General features: G+C 24.8%; 1 protein-coding gene across 1 annotated transcript; it reads left to right on the top strand.

The window, feature by feature from the left end:
* Positions 1 to 19,465: 19,465 nt before the first annotated feature.
* On the top strand, positions 19,466 to 20,322 carry LOC112598241 (maltase 1-like; the record flags this gene model as incomplete). The annotated part of the gene is made up of 2 exons (XM_025344643.1): positions 19,466 to 19,592; positions 19,974 to 20,322. A coding segment is annotated over exon 2 (324 nt), but the record flags the coding sequence as incomplete, so codon positions are not given.
* Between the last annotated feature and the right edge of the window lies 1 nt (position 20,323).

The raw sequence follows: 20,323 nt of genomic DNA, 5'->3' as shown, positions 1-20,323 counted from the left end.
ACGTTGTGGGGTCGACCCACCCTAAATACAATAATTATCGGTTTCCCTTGAGTGTGTATGTGACAGGAGAGATCGGCCGATGACGTGCACGTAGTTATCGTGGAAAAAACACACGCCTTATTCAACGTTTCTGAAACGTTACTACTTTTTGATAGTACCAAAAAAAAAGAACCTTGTGAAAAGATTATTACAAAAATGTATACATGTATGATTAATTTATATTCTTTTAGGGTTATATATATATATATATAGATATATATTATGAAACAGATCATATTGAGTATATTTTAATAATAAAGTAAAATTCACAAATTGAATTTCCCAAATAAAAAAGAAAATAGAATGTCAAATTACTGAGATTTTTAGACTAACGGGACTTGAGAAGTTTTCCTATAGTTGGTAAATGATAAGTTGATTGCATTAGTGTAACCACAATAAGTGAAAAATAATTGAATATTATTTAAAAATTAAACGCTTATACTTAAATATACGACAATTTAAATGAACAATTCAAAAAAAAACTTTATGCTGAAATCTATGTAATTTTTGAATGCGTAATTTTATCGATAATCGATTAAAGTTTGAAAAACAATGTTCGTATATTATTTACAATAGTAATCATAATTAAATTAAATTTGAAAACAATACATTTAAAAATCATTTAAAGTTTAAATTTTAAACATTACTTAGCAGAATTATTATTTTTAGATATTATTTGAGCACACTTATTACGTTAACAATGCAAATGCATTAGCGACTATGAATATCTCCACAATATGTTAAATGAAAGTTTAAATATTAATTTACTGATCAGAAAACACCAATAGGTATCAAAAATTAAATTATCACAAAATAATATTGAATGCGAACATTACTGACTTTCATAATAATTTTTGGGAAGTAATTAAGACCATGTATTAGTAGTATGCAGTATATGCTATGGTTACTCAACAAACTATGATGAATTTGTTACTTTTGTAACCGTAAATTTAATTCTCTAAATAGGTAATCAATAGATGATTATATATGTGGTAATAACTTTAATATTGCTGAAAATATATAGCCTTAAAGGTATATATTATATAGCTTATATTTATTACATAAATTCAGTATAAGAGGACTATACGGCTTACATAATTTTACCATTAACTGAATAATATTATTGTTTTGACGACATTATTAAATATTATTAAGGGATCCACTTGAAATGCTAGTGAAAATTTCCCTTAAGCATATTTAGCAAAACAGTAATCTTCCTATAGTCGAGTGCACCTTTGAAAATATATAGTGAATTAAAAATACCGCGTGTTTTAAATTAAATTATTCATAATATTATAATCGTTATAATTTTATAAAACTAAAAAAATGTATAGTTAAAAATACTATGATGAAATAACATTGGTTATAACGTAAAAAATGTAAGTATTACCATAGAAATCAGTGTTATAATACTTGTAATACATACTTTTAACAATACATTATTAAATATATTAATAAATATGGATTTGATAATTCAATTAAGTGTTATTTTAATATATACGAGGTACTCAAATGTTATTACTCACTATTTAAGGTGAAATGAATCACATAATTTTTCTAGATTTTTGCTTATATACAATAATGTGAATAATAAACAAATTATTTATAAATTATGATGTAAACTATAAAATGTAAGTGAAGACTCAATAAAAAAAATCAATTAGGTATTAAGTATTTTACCTTCCCTCTTTTAACAAATTACGTAACTGATTTAGAACCAAATAAATACAGATTGTCAATTTTAATCAACAACAGTCAGAAACATATTATTTGTACTTATCATGTGAAACTGAGTAAAAAATAAATATATATTATTATTCATATATTTATCTTTCTTAAATTATGAAGAAGGGGAAGAGGAATAAATTAAATTTTTAAAATTATTTTATGTGATAGTTTATGATACTTGTACGTTTTGACACGCGTTCTATAATGACTTTACAATATCACATCTACCATTGTTGAGGCTGGAAGAATCCATGTGGGTGTTAAACGCCAGTCCACCGTAACAAATACGCAAATCACATACACATTAACTTCGTTCAGCACCCTCAATGCATTTTATGATCTGCACAACATTCACCAACAGGGGGAGTGTATTGTGTTCAATCTGTTTTCTCTGTAGAAACTTATAGTATGATAAACAATTTTAGTTAATACGATAACAAATGCATTTTTCTCTTCCATACAATTTATTCAATCGAAACGTTCATGCCTAAAAAATGGAAAACAGTTATTATGGTAGCATATAGTTATAAGCACCGTCGTATAACTCGTACAGCCAGCAGTGAGTAAAATTAAGTAAAAGGACCTATTCAGGTACTAAAAATTATTTAAAGGGACAAAAACAAATTTTCCTGGTTGTTTCGCTTTTAAAATTATTGAAATAATATAATATAATATAAATTATTTTTTTTTATTAATCTTAAGCTTTGCAACTAAGACTATTAGATATGAAAAAATACGGTTCTTTTTTTTTTGTAGGATTTGTAAGATTATGGAGCACGTATGTATGTGTGTGTTATGGATTTGTCACTAAGAACATGTTAGTGACCTAACCTAACCGTATAATACCAGGTCACAATTTGAAATTATGTTTTCATAAAAAATTTTTAAACTATTCATCGGGAAAGTTAGTGCCATTAGAAATTGTTTTAAACAAGTTATTCCTATCAATTTTTACTTAGATCTTAGAAAATATTGATAAAAATAATTAGATCATTTTAAAATTATGATAATACTTTTAGTTATTTTATTTTTTGATTATAATATACGATATGCGTCATATATTACATGTGACCGGATCATTGTTGTCGGATTATCGAAGCTGTTCGATGAACGACATTAATCAGATCAAACATAATATTTATAATTTATTAAAATAACGTAGGTATAATAAAAAATTGATAAGTTATTATACATAAATTTATTTGTTTAGGTCAATATACCGTGTGTTTTGACAGTTAGTTAGTATTATTGACAATATTAAGTGCTTTAAATAAGTACATATAGGTCTGCATTAGCATTATAAATAATAACTATTTTTTTCATAAAATTTAACTAGATATGTAACATGAACATGCACACAATTATGTCAGCTTAGCATGCAATTTGTTCAGACTTCAGTTTGTTCACGATCATTGCTACCATTGTGTGCGTTCATTAGTTTTTATATTTATTTGTTATTTATCTAAGATGTTAAGTGGATTGTGTGAAAAAAATTGGTACACAACTTTTAATTTAGAATTTAATTTAATTCACAAAATACGATTTTTTATATAATTTTTATAATTTACTTAGAATATAACTTTCAAAAGAAACACCAACACATTTTTAACCAGGTGTATACGAATTGCGTTTCCGATAATATTTAACAGCTAGTAGGTTCAATTACATAGGCAACTAATAGCTGTATAGTTTTTCATTCAAAATTTAACGGTATGTTTTATTCTGCTCATCCAAGTATCTGAAATTTTATTAATGTACTAAAAAACGTATAAAAAGATACTTACATAAAAATTCACAATAGTAGTCAAATTAAGAAAATAAGACGTGAAATACGTGAAACACAAGAATTATTAATAAAAGAATAATGATTAAATACGATAATATGAACGAAATAACATGTTTTGATCTTGTCAAAACTATATCATTCAAAGTTTTACCGAACCATAAATAGTATTATAATAATATATATATATATATATATATATAACTTACACTTACAATTTATATTTTTACTATTTTTTTATTTTTATATTTAATGACGAAAACAATATTTTTAACCTACTTTTAGTAATATTATATTTATTTAATATTGCTATTAAGTTCTAAGTTTGTATTAAATGGAAAGGAAAATAATATTATTTATACCGGACGTTATTAGTATAATTGTTAAATATATTATCGGTACGCAATTAATGTAGTTAAATATTATAAGGACGCTTTTTTTATGAAAAATACAATACCAATATACTAATATACTAATATTTTTTTCTGTTTTTCATTTTTTAAATTTAGGTATTAGATAGCTAAATATTTTATAAATACGTGGTAATAATACACTTATAATTTATAAATACAGAAATATACTGTGAGGCACCCTGTTCATCAAAGCAGTTATTATTTTATTATCATCGCCTAGGCCAGAGTTGTAAATAAACTTTATTTAGATTACAACCCTAGCATATTTTTACTGAAAATTAATCTATAGGCTTAATAAAATCCATTCCATTGTATTACTTATTATACATGAAGATAATTATTAGGTCCTAGATAAGTATAGGTATAGTTTTAATACACTTGTGATTCAGATGTTTTTCTAAGAAAAACCATACAATTTTTTTTTAAACTTAATATTAAATGAAAATGAATAAATTAATTTCAAATTTTAGTTCAAAGTTAGCGCATAAAACTATACAGGGGGTTAATTAAATATGTGCATTTTAAATTTTCGTATTTTTTTCTCACTTTAATGATAAATAAAATGTAACATTTATAAATGAATCCATATACAGAGATTTTTATTATATATATAATATTGTTGAACCTTTTTCAAGTGATAAATGGTAGTAAGTTAGATTAAAAAAAAAGGAGAAAATCAAGAAGACAAATAGATTTTAAATATCCATGATAAATTAATGAATATTTTAAATCTTATAAGAATACAGAAAAGTAATAAAAATAACATTATTGTATTTTTTTAAAGTTATTAAAAAATTGGATGGTAGAAAATTATTATAAAATTCAGTAAAATATTACAGATTTTTGGAAAAACGTTAATACTTGTTTTAAATTAAAAGTATCTGAAAAAATGCCAATGCTGCAGAAATATTGTACCGGTCTGACCTGTTAATTTCTGGCATGAAGCAAAAACAAACAATTAATAAATTCTTATTACGGCATAGCGAGTGATGCACATTTTTATCAAAATATCACCAATTAGACGGGTATGTGAATACTTATCGTTATAGTTATGATTAAACAGTTTTTCTATTCAATAAAAACAAATGATTAAATATTGCATCATTAAACTATAAAAATGCCTATACACTAAATCAGTGCATGTATTTGAAGTTTTTATTTTATTTAAATGTTAACGAGTGCCTGTATTTTTATTTTTTTTAATGAAAATTTTTTCTTAACGTTGTCGAGGACAATGTCGCATGTTTTATTTTTACAATGTGAAATTGTGAACTATTTTTTTTTCGATATCTACAATATGCTAAAGCACAATCATATTATTATTCGTATTCAATACGAAAAAAAGCAACGTTCCTCCTACAATATGTATGCTATAAGCATTTAATATAAACAATGACATTGTACTGAATAACTGAAAGGGGATTATAATATACAGTATTCATCTTCATAATTAAATTATTATCGCGTATAATAATATGCATGGAGTTGCATTGACTAGTTGCATAGTATACATTTACCCATCTACTTTAATATCATATACACCGATGGTTGTAACCTAATATGACTTATTATTATTTGCAGCGGTATTTAATCTAACATAGAGTATCATGAAATAGAAAACGAGCACATACACACACAGACAACAACGCGCTTGTTAACGGAGTTGTATGATCGAGCCAGAAATAATAGTGAAGTAAGTTTTTTGGAGCGTAGGGGTAACTATACCTGTCATAAACACTCCCCTTATATTCTTGTATAACCCCAGTGAAAGCCATTCCTTTTGATCCCCTGCCTCTTGCACAAATTTAGACAACCGTTTCATTAAAATCATTATTATTATATTTTATAAACGATATTATTATTATTATTATTTATCATTAAAGTATTCTTCTAATAATTTTCTGTACTATTTACTATTATCTACGTTTCCTTTCTAAGTTATGTTATGAATCTAGAAATCAAAAATTCATAGATATGAACTGTTTGATATAAGGTACAAAAGATAAATGGAAATAAGACAATTATTTTTAAAATACAGTTAAATAAATTTTACAAAATCCCCAAGCATCTAAAAAACAATAATAATATAGGTACAATAGGTACATGTGTAAAACATATATTTGAGTTTATAGATAAGTAACAAGAGAGTATTAAAAAGAAAAATCATAAATAGAATAAACATTAGTATCCATGTTTAAAGTACTTAAAACATTATTATTTTAATTACTCGTATCATAGTATTAGGTATTCAATAAATATGAAACAAACATATTTTTCTATAAGCATATACCAGTGATATAATTATAATTTCACATTGAGTAAAAATAACAAATTTAATAATTACACACTAAAAGGGTTGTAACTGTTATTTTATTTTAATTTCATTCAAATTTTAAATATCTGTTATTTTAATAAAAAAAAAAAAAAAAAGGAAGTTAACATATATTTTTCTTTCATATGTAGATAATAAATAATTTAATAAACACTTTTGAATTTAATGTTTAACTTTATAAGTCATAATTATTATAAACTAATTTTCTTCGATATTATGGTTAATTCAGTAATCTCATTTTTAATTCCACCTATTTTAATATTACTATTTATTATATATATTGGACTGCAGCTTTGTTATTACATTTAAATATGATTGTTAATTAAAAATGTCTCAACAGTTTAGCAGATTTTGAGTGTATATCATTAATAAAAATGTCTTTGAAATAAATGTATATTAAATATTAATTACTTAAACGACTTAGGTGGATTACATATAATTTTCTAATCATCATTTTTATGGTTGTGATTAGGAAATTCTGTGTATAGACTCGTAAATAACTTGTAAGATCTCGTTAAGATTTTAATCTGACTAACCAATGTAAATGCATTTTTAAAGATAGTAATGTACTAGAAAAATGACTACCAACTTGAATTATTTTAAGAATTACATATTTTGTACAGACAATACGGTATTGAAATGAGGGTATCGTATGATCAAACATAGATAATGTAATATAAAATGTTATAATTACCTATCCATAAAGAAGTTAATTACATACATCACTGAACAGTATATATAAAAAACAATATATCATAGAAAAAATAAATATTTTAATTGATTAGTTTACTGATATGAATGTGATAAATTTAATCTCTTCGATAAATCAATAATCATTGCATATAAATCAAATGGTTTTAAACGGATATAGTGTTTGCAACCATTTCACAGTATATTTTATCATGTATCTCTATAAATATTAGTAATTTAATTTTCCATTAGTAATATACTAATATAGAAGATTGAGTTAATTTTTATCGAAAAAGCATATAGTATTATATGTATTACTAGGCATTATGTATAGAAGCTTCAAGTGTTTACGACTAAAATATTTTGAAATATGATTGCAACAATAACTAATACCTATCAATAGCAAAAATACTGTTGTTTTAATTGTAGGTATCTATTATCTTAAGGTATTAATTTATAATTATAACTGTAAATAATGGTATAGCTCTATCTTCCTACCAAAACACTAAATTCAATTATAATTAATTATCAAAAACCACCCTCAATTTAAAGATTAGACTATTTTTTTTTTTTTCATAAAAATTATCTTCAGACAAATATTGAATAAAAAAATAAAAATACACGTTGTAAAATTAACTTTCTTATTGCCTCGTTCATAAACTAAAATATATACCTATTAAATTACATTATTTTTAAATTTAGTTTTAATAAAATACTAAACTAGAACCTGATCGTGGTGGTACAGTGAGTCAAAAAAGAATAACTTTTTCCAAATACCTTGAATATGTATTTAATAAAATATGAATTTAACTATATAAACTTATTATTAAGTACTTCTAAATGGATTGATATCTATTAAGCAATCACCATATCTTTAAATGTTAGCAAGATAGGTACTTATAAAATTAATGAACGTATAATTGAATAAAAACCGTATAAATTGTTTAAAAAAAGTTATTATTGAGATTCATTATTAACATTATTATAATATTATACCTAGCACATTAAGCATTTGAAGGAAGTGTATTTCGTGAAATTGTTCAAAAAAATTCGAAACATATTATGTCATTTGGCTGTTGCTCAGGAATAATGGATGAAAAGGGTTTGACGTATACACGCACCCTCTTCTCCTTCAGAAAAAGGGTCGTAAATTATCGATAAATTAATAACGTCGACGTAGCGGGGGTGGCAACGTACGACAACATCTCACACGCACAAAGGTCGCGCGCACAGATAGGCCTCTTTTTTAATTTATAACCGCGTAATAATTTTTTTATTATTTCATTTTCCGTCGCAAAAGCTACCACCACAGTCGCCACTATCCCACCAGCACATTGGTAGTACCGACAAAGGGCGGCAGCCACGCGCCTATAAACCGTTTAACAGGACCCCGGCGGAGTCAATGACTCGGAATCAAGTGTGTCGTCGCTAGCAATAAATAATCTCTTCGCGTACGCCTTTGCCTGCTCCCTCGTCGCATCAAAATCTTTACTCTCCGGAGACACACTATTTGGGTTGCGGGAAACGCGGTAAATAAACAATGTGTCCGGAACTGGATAGTGAGTACAGTGAATATGTTTTTTTTGGCATTACGGAAAGACACGGTGTCGTTGATTTTGAAAAGGTCGCTAACGAGATTATATTATTATTGTCGTACAATAATGATATAATATATTACATTTTATGAAATGGATTATTACAATCGTCGTTTTATTTTTATTAATAGTAAATAATAATGATGATAATATTATAGTCATTGTATAAGTGCGTACATGACATAATAAACATGACATGTTTTATAGGAATACGTTTATTTTCGGGTGTTTCGTACCTACATAACAACTCGAATAGTCTTATTAGATACAATACATTTTTTGATTCAGATATAAAAAATAAATTATATTCTGCACATTCACGCAATCGGCACTTATTTATTAATTATTACTTTTTTTTTTTTTTTTAATAACGTTTTTAATATTATTTAAATTTCCCAACGTCAATCTAGCAGTGAGTCATATTCTAAACTCACTAATAAAAACACATTCCCCTTACCTAAACTCTTCTCGTTTACCCTCAGAGGGTGAACGTGTTATTAAATTGCTTGTCTTATTTATATTTTGGCGGAAATAAAAACCCATCACCAACGACCGCCGTTTTTAAGCCCGTGCTGCACACACGGGCCATTATAATATGGTGGAATATAGTAGCCGCCGTATTTATAAAATATAATAATAATAATAATAACAGTAATCCGATGTCAGAAAAAGATTTATTTGGGTTCGATAGGGATTACTAATATGGGGAGGGCGTTAAACCAAGTGTTGACTTTCACCAATACTACGACTCCGGCTCGTGGTACATTAATCGTCGCATTTCCTGATCGCAACGTTGGTATTAAATGAGTCCTGAAGCATAATATAACATTATTATATTGTATGAATACAGTATGAATATGAGAAAAACAATAACATTAAAACACTATAGAGTTACAAATTGGGTCCCATAGTAGAAAAATATAATAATTTTAAAGTAACAAGCAATTTAATTATTATTTTATTGTTTGATTAATTTAAATATTATAATTATAATATAAAATTAAATGTAAAAAATAAAAGTATGTACAATGTGTATACTGCTGTAACAACAATAAAATTACGGTAATTTTAAAGTTTATAGAATGAAATCTAAGCGATATTTTGTATAACTTGAATGATGTATTGCTTTCTCAAGTGAGGTAAGCGTATATTTTATTATCACAACATCACAGAAGCTATACTCAGTACTGAAACGAATCAATTATGTATGAAACGCAGGGATGCAGAGTAACACTTAGGTTGATTAGGAACCTAACCTATGCCGACAACATAGCCATAGTATGCAGCTCTTAAATTCTGTTCCAACTAGAGGAGAGACTCGAGGATGCCTTCGGTCTGGCCATCGAGTGGACCATTCAATATAGTCCTCCCTGAGTTTTAGGTACCTGGGAGTACATCTTAATAAAAAACTAGACTTTGTTGAGCAAGCAAATCTGTCATCGAAGAGAGCTGTGGAAGTTACAAGGCTGTTGGGTTTCTTAATACCCAATCTTAGAGATCCTAAACAGAAGTGCAGACGTCTCCTTTCCTCAGTGGTTACCTCAAGAATCTTAAATACTGCGCCAATTTGGGCACCAACGATGCTGTGCAAAGGTTGGAAGAAACTACCTCTAAGCCAAATGCACAGGCGCTCTCAACTAAGAGTCACCTGCTGCTACAGCACCGTCTCCGACGAAGCTGCGGCAATCGTTCCAGGAATCCCACCCATTAAACTACTCATTAAAGAGAGACTAGCGACAAATAACGAAGATAGCTAAGAAGTGACATCGGCTTCTCTGATAGCGAACTGGCAGAACGAGTGGAACACATCTAAAAACGGCAGGTGAACCCACTGGCTTATAGGCGATATTAGAGCCTATAGAGCTCACACAGTTTTGGTGAAGTCACATTCTACCATACGCGAGTGTGAACAAGACGTAGATGCTTCGGTTTTTACCTGCATCGTTTTCACCTGCAGGAATCTGATACCTGTGTACTTTGTGGCACCTCTCTCGTTATTGCCAAGCACGCCTTCATCATGTGTGACGCATGGTAAAATTGGAGAAAGCAAATTTGCGCCGAAATTAGAATTGAAGAGTAGTGCTCAGAAAATATGGTTAACACAATGCTGCGGTCGGAAATAAATTGAACTACAATTTCCAAGCTCGTCTCTCGAATCATTTCTACGAGGGAAAAGAATAAAAGAGCAAAACAGAGCCAGCCCCAGCGTAACTAAAAATTAGTTAAGCGAACTCAATGTAACCTGAAGACCAAACCAGGGTGATTAGCCCCTACTAATATATTATTATCTTTGTATCATTTTATTTATATTTAATTTAACCTATTGTTATATTTATTTATGGAATAAACGATGGCGGTACTTTCTACCACCGAAGTAGTTCCAGAAGAAAGGTTAGTATTGCCGGTTTGGAAAAAAACTTACACATTCGGAAGAAGAAATATAATTTAGTTTAAAGCGCAGGGGGCATTGCCCTACCCGTCAAATAATTAGGTAAATAATTTGAAGCAAATGTTTTATCAGCATTCATAATATTTTTAAAAGTTACAAAATACTTAACAAACTTTAACTATATATATTTAATAAAAAACTTAATTTTTTCATACTGGAATAATGTAGAAAATATGGATCTTAAGTTCATACTAGGAATTCGATATAGATGCTTCACATTTTTGATATTAGTGACTAAGTATATATTAAAAGATAGTTAACTATGACTGATTATTATGAAATAAATATAGCTTAATAATTTCGTGTTAAGTGTCAATTTTTTTTTTTTATATTAACCTTTACAAAAAAATAAATTTTAAATGAAAAAACTCATAAAAATTAAATTAAACAAATTAAGTAATAAATAATTATTATTTATATTAAAGTATTTGTTAATTTGTTTTGTATTTATTTTAACACAGCTACGGAATCTATTTGAATTTCAGCCTGGTAATGGAATGAAGAACAAAAACAATTTTACTTCTATAAATTTACTAAAGAATAACCAGACTTTGAAAAAAGAAACACTGATTTTAAGCTACACAATTTAGTAAGTAAGTTATTTTATAATTTATATTATTTGTTATTAACTTATATATCAATACAGTGTATCAGAGTACAACATAAATAGCCTTCTGATATAAATAGCTATAAATTTAACAAATGTTTTTTTCTAAAAAAATAAGTTCTAGGAAAAAAGCCCATACAATTAATATATTTTGAATTACAACAACTTTTATCACAAATAGCTAAATTTTTCAAATCTTAAAGATCCAATAAATATGTTAAAAATGTATATAAAATTATTCACGTATAAAAAATAAATTACTTGTAAAACATACATACACACTTGCCATTTTAAAATCAAATTAATTAAATTTGCTTTATTTATAATCTAAAGTGATTATAAAATATCTCTATTGAATTGTGTGTCTATTTAATACATATATATTTTTATTATTGATTTTAAGGACGTAATGGAATTCTGGATGGATAAAAATATGCGCAGATTGATATGCATTTCTGGATTCTGATTTGATGCTTTAAATTATGTTTATGAAAATATTTCACTTTCTAATGAGGCATTTGAGCCAAAGATGAGAAAATATGATGAATTAAATCACACAAACACTACAAACTAACCTGAAATAATTTACGATATAAAAGAATGAATGGATTTCATGGATAATTATACAAAAATATATCAGTGAAATTCAAAAGCACAAATCGTCTGTTTTATTCAATAGACCAAAATTACAAATTTGTATTGCATTTTTGTACCTTAGCACTTACGCTAAAAGAAAAATCACAATCATAATAATAAAAACATATATTAACTTGATAATAATCTTGTTGATATTCAGCCTACAATAATTTTTGTTTAATTTATACGATATATTATTAGATTATTGATAAGCCGATTTATAAAAAATTGAATTATCAACTTTACAAGAATTGTTGCTATTTAATTGACTGTACTTTTTATCAAATTAATATGATATATTATCGGTGTTATTAACAATATTTACTTATTTATACAAAATACATTAATTGGCTTGACAATAATCTTGTTATCTTGTTATCATTCTATTGATAATACTTTTTTGTTAGTTGACAAGGTGTATTGTTGGTGTTCACGAACAGTATTCTAAAAACTATTTGTTGATTCGATAATAAAATTGTTGGTATAAAAAAATGTATACAACAAAACAAATATTGTACTTGTTATACTATAAGTTTCATTTTTATTAAATATAATATATTTATATAATTCAAAAATGCATCAACTGTGAATCGAGCTTAGTTGAAATTTAGTATTATCGTATCAATTGTATATTATTTTATGCTAACAAATTACGATGATATGGTTATAATCATTCAAAATAACTATAGGATATATACAGTATACATTTATATAAAATAATTTATGACTTGATAACTATAGCTTTATAAATATATAGATTATTATATAACTTTTGATTTATTTTTAATTGAAACATGTTGAAAACTGGAATAAATTTTTTTTAAATTGTTTATCAGACAGATACCTATGTATTATTTATTTGACTATTAGTTGTTGGTGTCTGCGTTACGATCATGTGCGTTTACGAATTTGGTATAATTCAAAAATTAACTATTGAAATGTAATTTATATTAACCAATACAAATAAAGGCATGCAGTGTATTGTGTATAATAATTTTAAATAATGGCAAATGGAGATATTATATCTTTGCGATCGGTAAAACCCAAAAGCGCAAATTGTCTATTTGGTTTGATATACAAATTTTGTAGTCACTAAAAGCTTAATATTCATAACTATATGATTTTTATAAAAAATACTTTATTTTTTTAAAATTGATTTGTGCTTATGGTTTTTTAAAAAAGATGTCTTTTTTTTGTGCGTTTTGGTTACGCTTGGGTTATATTTTGGGTTAATGAGCTACAGCCAAATATATCAGTTTCTTGGTAAATAATGTAATATGTACACACATAATTACTCAAATAATTTATTTGTATGAGCCTAATCATTTTTTTTTTTTTTTATTGCACATGTTTTTTTTATTATTATGATAATAATATAAAACGTATTCTTAAAACGTAAATTGATTAATACAAATAAACGTTTTATATATGTTGAATAGCTTAATGGTTAATGGTATCAGAATGGTATTCAAGTGAAAATATAATATTAATGCAATTACGAGAACTCATCAAAGTCATTCCATGTTTGATTATTTTAACATTTAGATAGAAAATCATGACAATTTAAAGTTATCGTCGAAATTTAATGCTGAAACGGTACTTATGTTAATTGTGTTGAAATTAGTAATTTCTGGTATTGAAAAATAACCATATAGCGAATGGTCTAAAAGTAGTAAGACCTAGAGATTACGAAGGATGTCCAATGCATTGAAACGATTTGATTAACAGAAGTTCATTATTAACATAATAAAAATTAATCATTTAATCTACACTTAAATATTAAATTTCAAACATAAGCATAATTTAAGAAAATAATATAATTATGTGCATTCTAAAAATTATATGTTAGGATTTTAAAAAACATTTTTAAATGTCGACTTTTTTTTATCAAAAAAAAATTGTATATATTGTATAGAGATTATTAGAGTATTATTATTTCATATTAAATATATTACAAGCAATATACATAAGTAACTTAAAAAAGAAATCATGTTCAACCTTTAAACATCCAAAATGTCTTCAAAATTCGAACTTCAAAGTTTCCCAAAAAGTATAGTGTCTCTATGTTTCCTCTTTTTCTTTTTTTTTAATTTGCAATAAAAATTTATGAAAAATTTAATGTGTTAAAATTAAAAAACTTACTAACTACTTTCAAAATAAATTAGATTATATAGACAATTAAGTGATTTTACGGAATTTAATAACAAAACTTTATTTTTACAAAAAAAATGTTAATTAAGTATTATGGATTTTTTTTTAATTTTTATAAGAACTATTAGATAAAAGCCCCAATATAGAAGTTAGATTAGGTTAGGTTATGAAGTTATTTTAGCATTTTTGTACAAGTTTCGTCTACCAAGTATCGATGTCTATTTTATGCGAAGTTATCCATATCGTGTAATTACATAATATAAAAAATATGAAGTTTCGTTTTGTGAACTGTATGCATTTCCTATCTATTTCAAGAAACGGATAAAAACAGAAAATATTAATACAACAAATTCATAAATAATATGAACGTATTTAAAATTTGCTTAAAAATACTATTTTTTAATTTTTTTATCTAACTACTTAAAGCCGGGTTGAGGTTATTTATTTGATGAAAGAACATTTTATAATAATTTTAATATTAAGTTACATTGTAACTTAAAGTAAATATTAATAATTGATAAATATTTTATTTTAATGAAAAAAACCATTTTTAAGGGTTTTTATTATTGATACCTATATATCTATGTTTTATTGACTCAGAAATTACTAGATTTTGAATTATAGCATGGAGAATTTTAATCATTAGAGAAAAAATATGTACTTTTATTGAAAATACCTATATTATATTTTTGACATTAAAATAATACCGAAATCTTAGATAATATCTTATATTTGTATAAAATATATTTTTTGAACTAGAAATTTAGTAAAAATAAAAATGTATATTTTTATCAAAAGTGATTTCAGCAAATAAAATTCATGAAATAATTATCATAATATAAAAAATTTTAATCATAGAAATAAATGCTATACTATCTATCTGCTTTGCTGAAACTTGTTTTTTTTTTAGGTTTATAACAACTTATTATTGATTTAAAATTGAACACATTTATTACAGTATTACACTGACCTAGTAAATTATAAGGTACACTTGAAACGTATTATATACATCTAAAAAAATAATATGGGTACTATGTATATAGTATATCTATAAATTATAAATTAATGACAACTATTAACTTTCAAAAAATATTACAAAATATTCAATCATGATAATTTACTCAAAAATTAAAATAACAGTGTATGACGTTATATTATATATATATATAATAACATAACAATAACATAACGTTAAAAAATTATTGAAATAGTTATTTTAGAGGTAACTATGGAGTGTCTGCAATGTTGCAATATTCTAATAACTTGGGTAAATATATTTATCAATATTTTTCATTTATACAAATTGATTTATTGTCTTTAATTACAAATATAATGTTTAAGAACTTAATCACTTAATAAAGATAAATTTAATTTACACAAATGCATTATTACTAATTCAACGATAGTAAGTAAAATACAATTAATTTATAGTTCTATATTATGCGCACGTGTACAAATAGTTCATAATGATAATGTTGAAAATATAGCCACAAAGTAGATAGTAAAGCAAGTACATTTTTCTTATCTCTATAAAAAAATAAAATAAAACAACTTAAAAATATGTTGTATTACAATACACATTTGGTTAAAATCACAAATTTCTATGGTTATTTGTTTTTGAACAACAATAAAAAGAGTAATAATTATTCTACGAGTGAATATCCAATTAAAACGGTAATAAAAATAATTTTCTGGTAATAACTTTTTTTTTTTTTATTAAAAGTATCAACAAATTTTAACTAAATCCAGTTTTAAACCAAAAACTACTCTCAAAATTGAGAATTGAACCATTTTTACTATCCAAATGAGCTTAAAGTGCTAGATCTCAGGTTGGGTTAGCATGAAAGCCAGTTTCGGTACGCTCATCAGAAAGAGAGAACCCCGTTACTACGTAAAAGAATGGAGCGTCACTTATGTAAAAATTCGAGGTGTTCATCAATCCCCGTCACACACAATCTTGTTCAGATAGGGTTGATAAATAAAAAAAAACATACTTTATAGAAAAATCAGTACATTTGTAGCTCCGCTCAGAATATGAAAATTGGCAATTAAGATAATCATGATAATAGTACTAAACAAATTAGTTAAAAAATCCAACACGTGATTAAGAATTTTAAATAATATTAAATATATGTTTATTGCTTAAATGAGGTACATAGATATTAATTGATGATCAAATATTTAGAATCAATAACTTAATATTTAATTCTTCCAATTATTATTTATGAATTGGATAAATTAAATGTTTTCATCAAAAATGAGTTCAACCTACCGCAATACTAATAGTAAAATAAATTATTTTATTCGAAATATTAAAAAGATATTGTTATTTACCTAAACTCATCCTAATATAAAACTGCCGGACCGTCTTCGCTAAGAATCAATTTTGTATGCAATAATTAAATTTAAATATCTACTGTATAATTTGAGAATAGATGATTAATACTAAAACAAAAAAAAAAGTAAGTGACACAATTTTAAATATTTAAATTTATAAAAAGAAATTATATAAAAGTGTACAGGTATATACAAAAACTGGTAGATATAGATTATTTATTCAGAATTTTTAATACATTAAAATGTAACCTCTATTTAACAAAATCAATAATTATTTGAGAAAAATTTGTTAAGTAAAAATGTTATTAAAAAAAATATATTTTTTAAATTCATATTTAGTACATAAAGTGTATAAAAATAAATTATTTAATATCAAAAAATTATATTTAAATGATATTAACATTTTTATAATAAAATTGTTTATGTTTTATTTTTGAAAAACATTTAGGTATTCTGTTGAGCAACATTTGTACCATTTTGACTATAAAAATTATCACACTTATTTAATCATTTTTTATTAACAAATGTATACTTTATATGCATAGACAATGTTTTTTTTTTTTTTTTTTTTTTTAATTTATTGTAGAAAAATATCAAAAATAAATTTATAAAAATGGAAATTGTTAAAATTTTTTCGTTAAGTAGAAACGTTTTCGAATGAAAATAATTCGGTGTATTGAGAAAATCGTTTTATAGAAGTTTCATATTATTTCATTTTAAACAATCTGTGCAATAATTATATAAATATTTTTTAATAATAATAAGCATTAAACAGATCCTAAGGATGAGATAAAACAAAAGTTCTGTTCATACTTAAATAACTAATTTTATATTTTTATATAAAATAAATATGGTAATACTTTAATACACTGTTCAAATATTTAATTAATATTAAAAAAATATTTAAATAATACACAAGTATATTGATAGTAATTAATTTTAGTAAATGAAAATAATAAAAGAAATGATACAATATAGAACTTAATAATATATAACTTCTTACATTTATTAAAAAAAAGTATTATTTCTATATAAATACTAAAATGTATTGAGGTAAATTGTTTTATAGACTTACAAATTACTCATAATAAATTCATCTCAGAATATCATCCACCTATTATTTTTACAGACTACAAATTCTTGGATTTGAAGTTTTTCTACAATGTCTTTTTATATGGATAACAAAATCAAAGACTCAAGTCTTTTCTGTATCATTGTTATTTTTTATTTAATTTTTACTTACAATTTTCAGAGAAGGTTGAGGGGGCAAACGCCCCCTTTGCTCCCTTCGTAATTACGACACTGTATAAGTGCTACAATCCTAAACTTTTATAATCAGGTACTCTTGATTTTTTTTTAATATACTCGAGTTAAGAAAGATTAATTAAATTTATACTATTTAATTAAAATTCTTAAAAAAATATATCTGAAAAATATAAGAATAAAATACTGACAATTTTTATGTTAGTACAGTAATTAAATTTTAAAACAATCAATATTGCAATTAATGGATATTTATTACTAATATTGTTTGAGTTATAATCGAGGAGACAAGTACGTATATCCATGTAAAATTCTCAAAATCAAAGTATTGGATGTTTTATTTAAAATTGTATAATATTTAACTAAGTGTTTACTGATTAATTAAGAACATTTGCCATTAAACTTTAGCTACGCATGAATATATGTAACAAAAACCTTCAAATATATTCTAAAAATAAAATGTTGTATAAATGTACATTAAAAATTTATTTAAATATAAAATTATTTACAAAGTACACAGACTATCATTTTTTTTTTTAGTTATTCAAATTTTGGTTATTGGATTTTAAGATTTATTAAAAAACAGTAATTTTTTAAAACAAAGAATACATATGTTAAGTAATTTAATTAGATAAACTGATCCATCTTATATTTTTAAGAAATCTACAGTAATTAATATTAAACAATTAACCTTTTATAATTTTTAAATATTTCTTAAATATAGTAATGATTATAAACTGTCTATATTAAACATAACTTACAACCTAACTTATGTAAAACATTTTCTGAGAATAATTATTTTTAATACACATTATTATATTAAAGTTACTCAGAAATTTCTTGTCTGAATAACTAACAAGATTTAAGAACTCTAATAGAAAATCAGATGGTGAAATCGGAATGATTATTGGCACGATTGTCGTAAATATAACAATAAAAAAATAATATATTCAACAATTATTATTAAAAACCGGCGCTGATTCACAGCCTAAGTTTGTCGAAGAAAAAGTATAAATACCAACTTTTAGTCGCATCCGTTGACTTGATATATTTTAATTACATTTTGTCGTTAATTTTTAATACTAATATATAGTTGAATGCTGGTAATCATAATCGAGGATATTATGGATAGGCATAACCCAGGAAAAATGTACTCGGGATAAGTTAAATTTAGTATCACACTGTAAAAAAAAAAAACAAAAAAATAAAAATACTATCAAATTGACATAATAAATATATAATAATAAAATTTTTATAACACATTGTTAATGATAATTTTTATTATAATGTATCTATAGACAGGATTATTACATTAAGCATAATTAAGTGATTAAATTCATAAATATATTATCCTTTGTTATTTTTTTTCGATTAAACACATTGAATACACTCATATAAATACTGAATATTTTTCATGGCAATACAGTTATTGGAATATTTCACAATTACATACAGCTTACAGTTGGCTTAATAATTGTTTTTTTTTAAACATTCATTAATATATTGTTATATTACACCATAATTCTAATTGTGTGAATCATTATTGGATTTAACTGCCTTGTAATTTTTGTGAGTTTAAAATGTAATATACATTATATAGTTTGTTTAAAAATTTTTGAATAAGTGATAAAAATAAATTGTATTACTTTAAGTAATATGTAACTTAATAGACTTAATTTTAAAAATTAAAACAATATTTTTTGACCCAATAATTTTATTTTTTAAAAAACAATGTTAATTTAAAAAAATACGAATATTTAAAAATCATAATTTATAAATTAAAAGAAATTAGAGTATTGAAATTTAGAAAGTAATAAATAAATAATGATCATATTCCAAAATATTCCATAATATGACCCCTATTCTTTCAAAGCTACACTTCCGTTTTTCTGTATATAAATGTAATAATATGTATGTAATAGAATAATAGTATATATTTTATTTTTTCAGGACCTTTATTATATTTCGAGGCAAAATGAGGTCATTTGATGTGCTGTTGCTATTGGTGATAGCATATACATGCGTTACAGTGAACGGTCTATATTTTCGAGTCAACAAATCGATTGAAAGTAATTGGTGGTCGAACACAATAATGTATCAAGTGTATCCAAGATCGTTTAAAGACAGTAACAAAGATGGTATAGGTGACTTAAAAGGTATTACACAGAAACTAGATCATTTTACAGATCTTAATATAGAGACACTATGGATTGGTCCAATATTCAAATCACCTATGGATGATATGGGATATGATGTAGAAGACTTTAGAATGATAGACCCAGTATATGGTACAATGGACG

The sequence above is a fragment of the Melanaphis sacchari genome, unplaced genomic scaffold (assembly GCF_002803265.2).
Source record: "Melanaphis sacchari strain LSU unplaced genomic scaffold, SCAv2.0 Contig45_pilon_pilon, whole genome shotgun sequence".
NCBI classification, from domain to species: Eukaryota; Metazoa; Arthropoda; class Insecta; order Hemiptera; family Aphididae; genus Melanaphis; species Melanaphis sacchari.
Note: the sequence above shows the minus strand (reverse complement) of the source record. Positions and strands in the feature narration are given on the sequence as shown.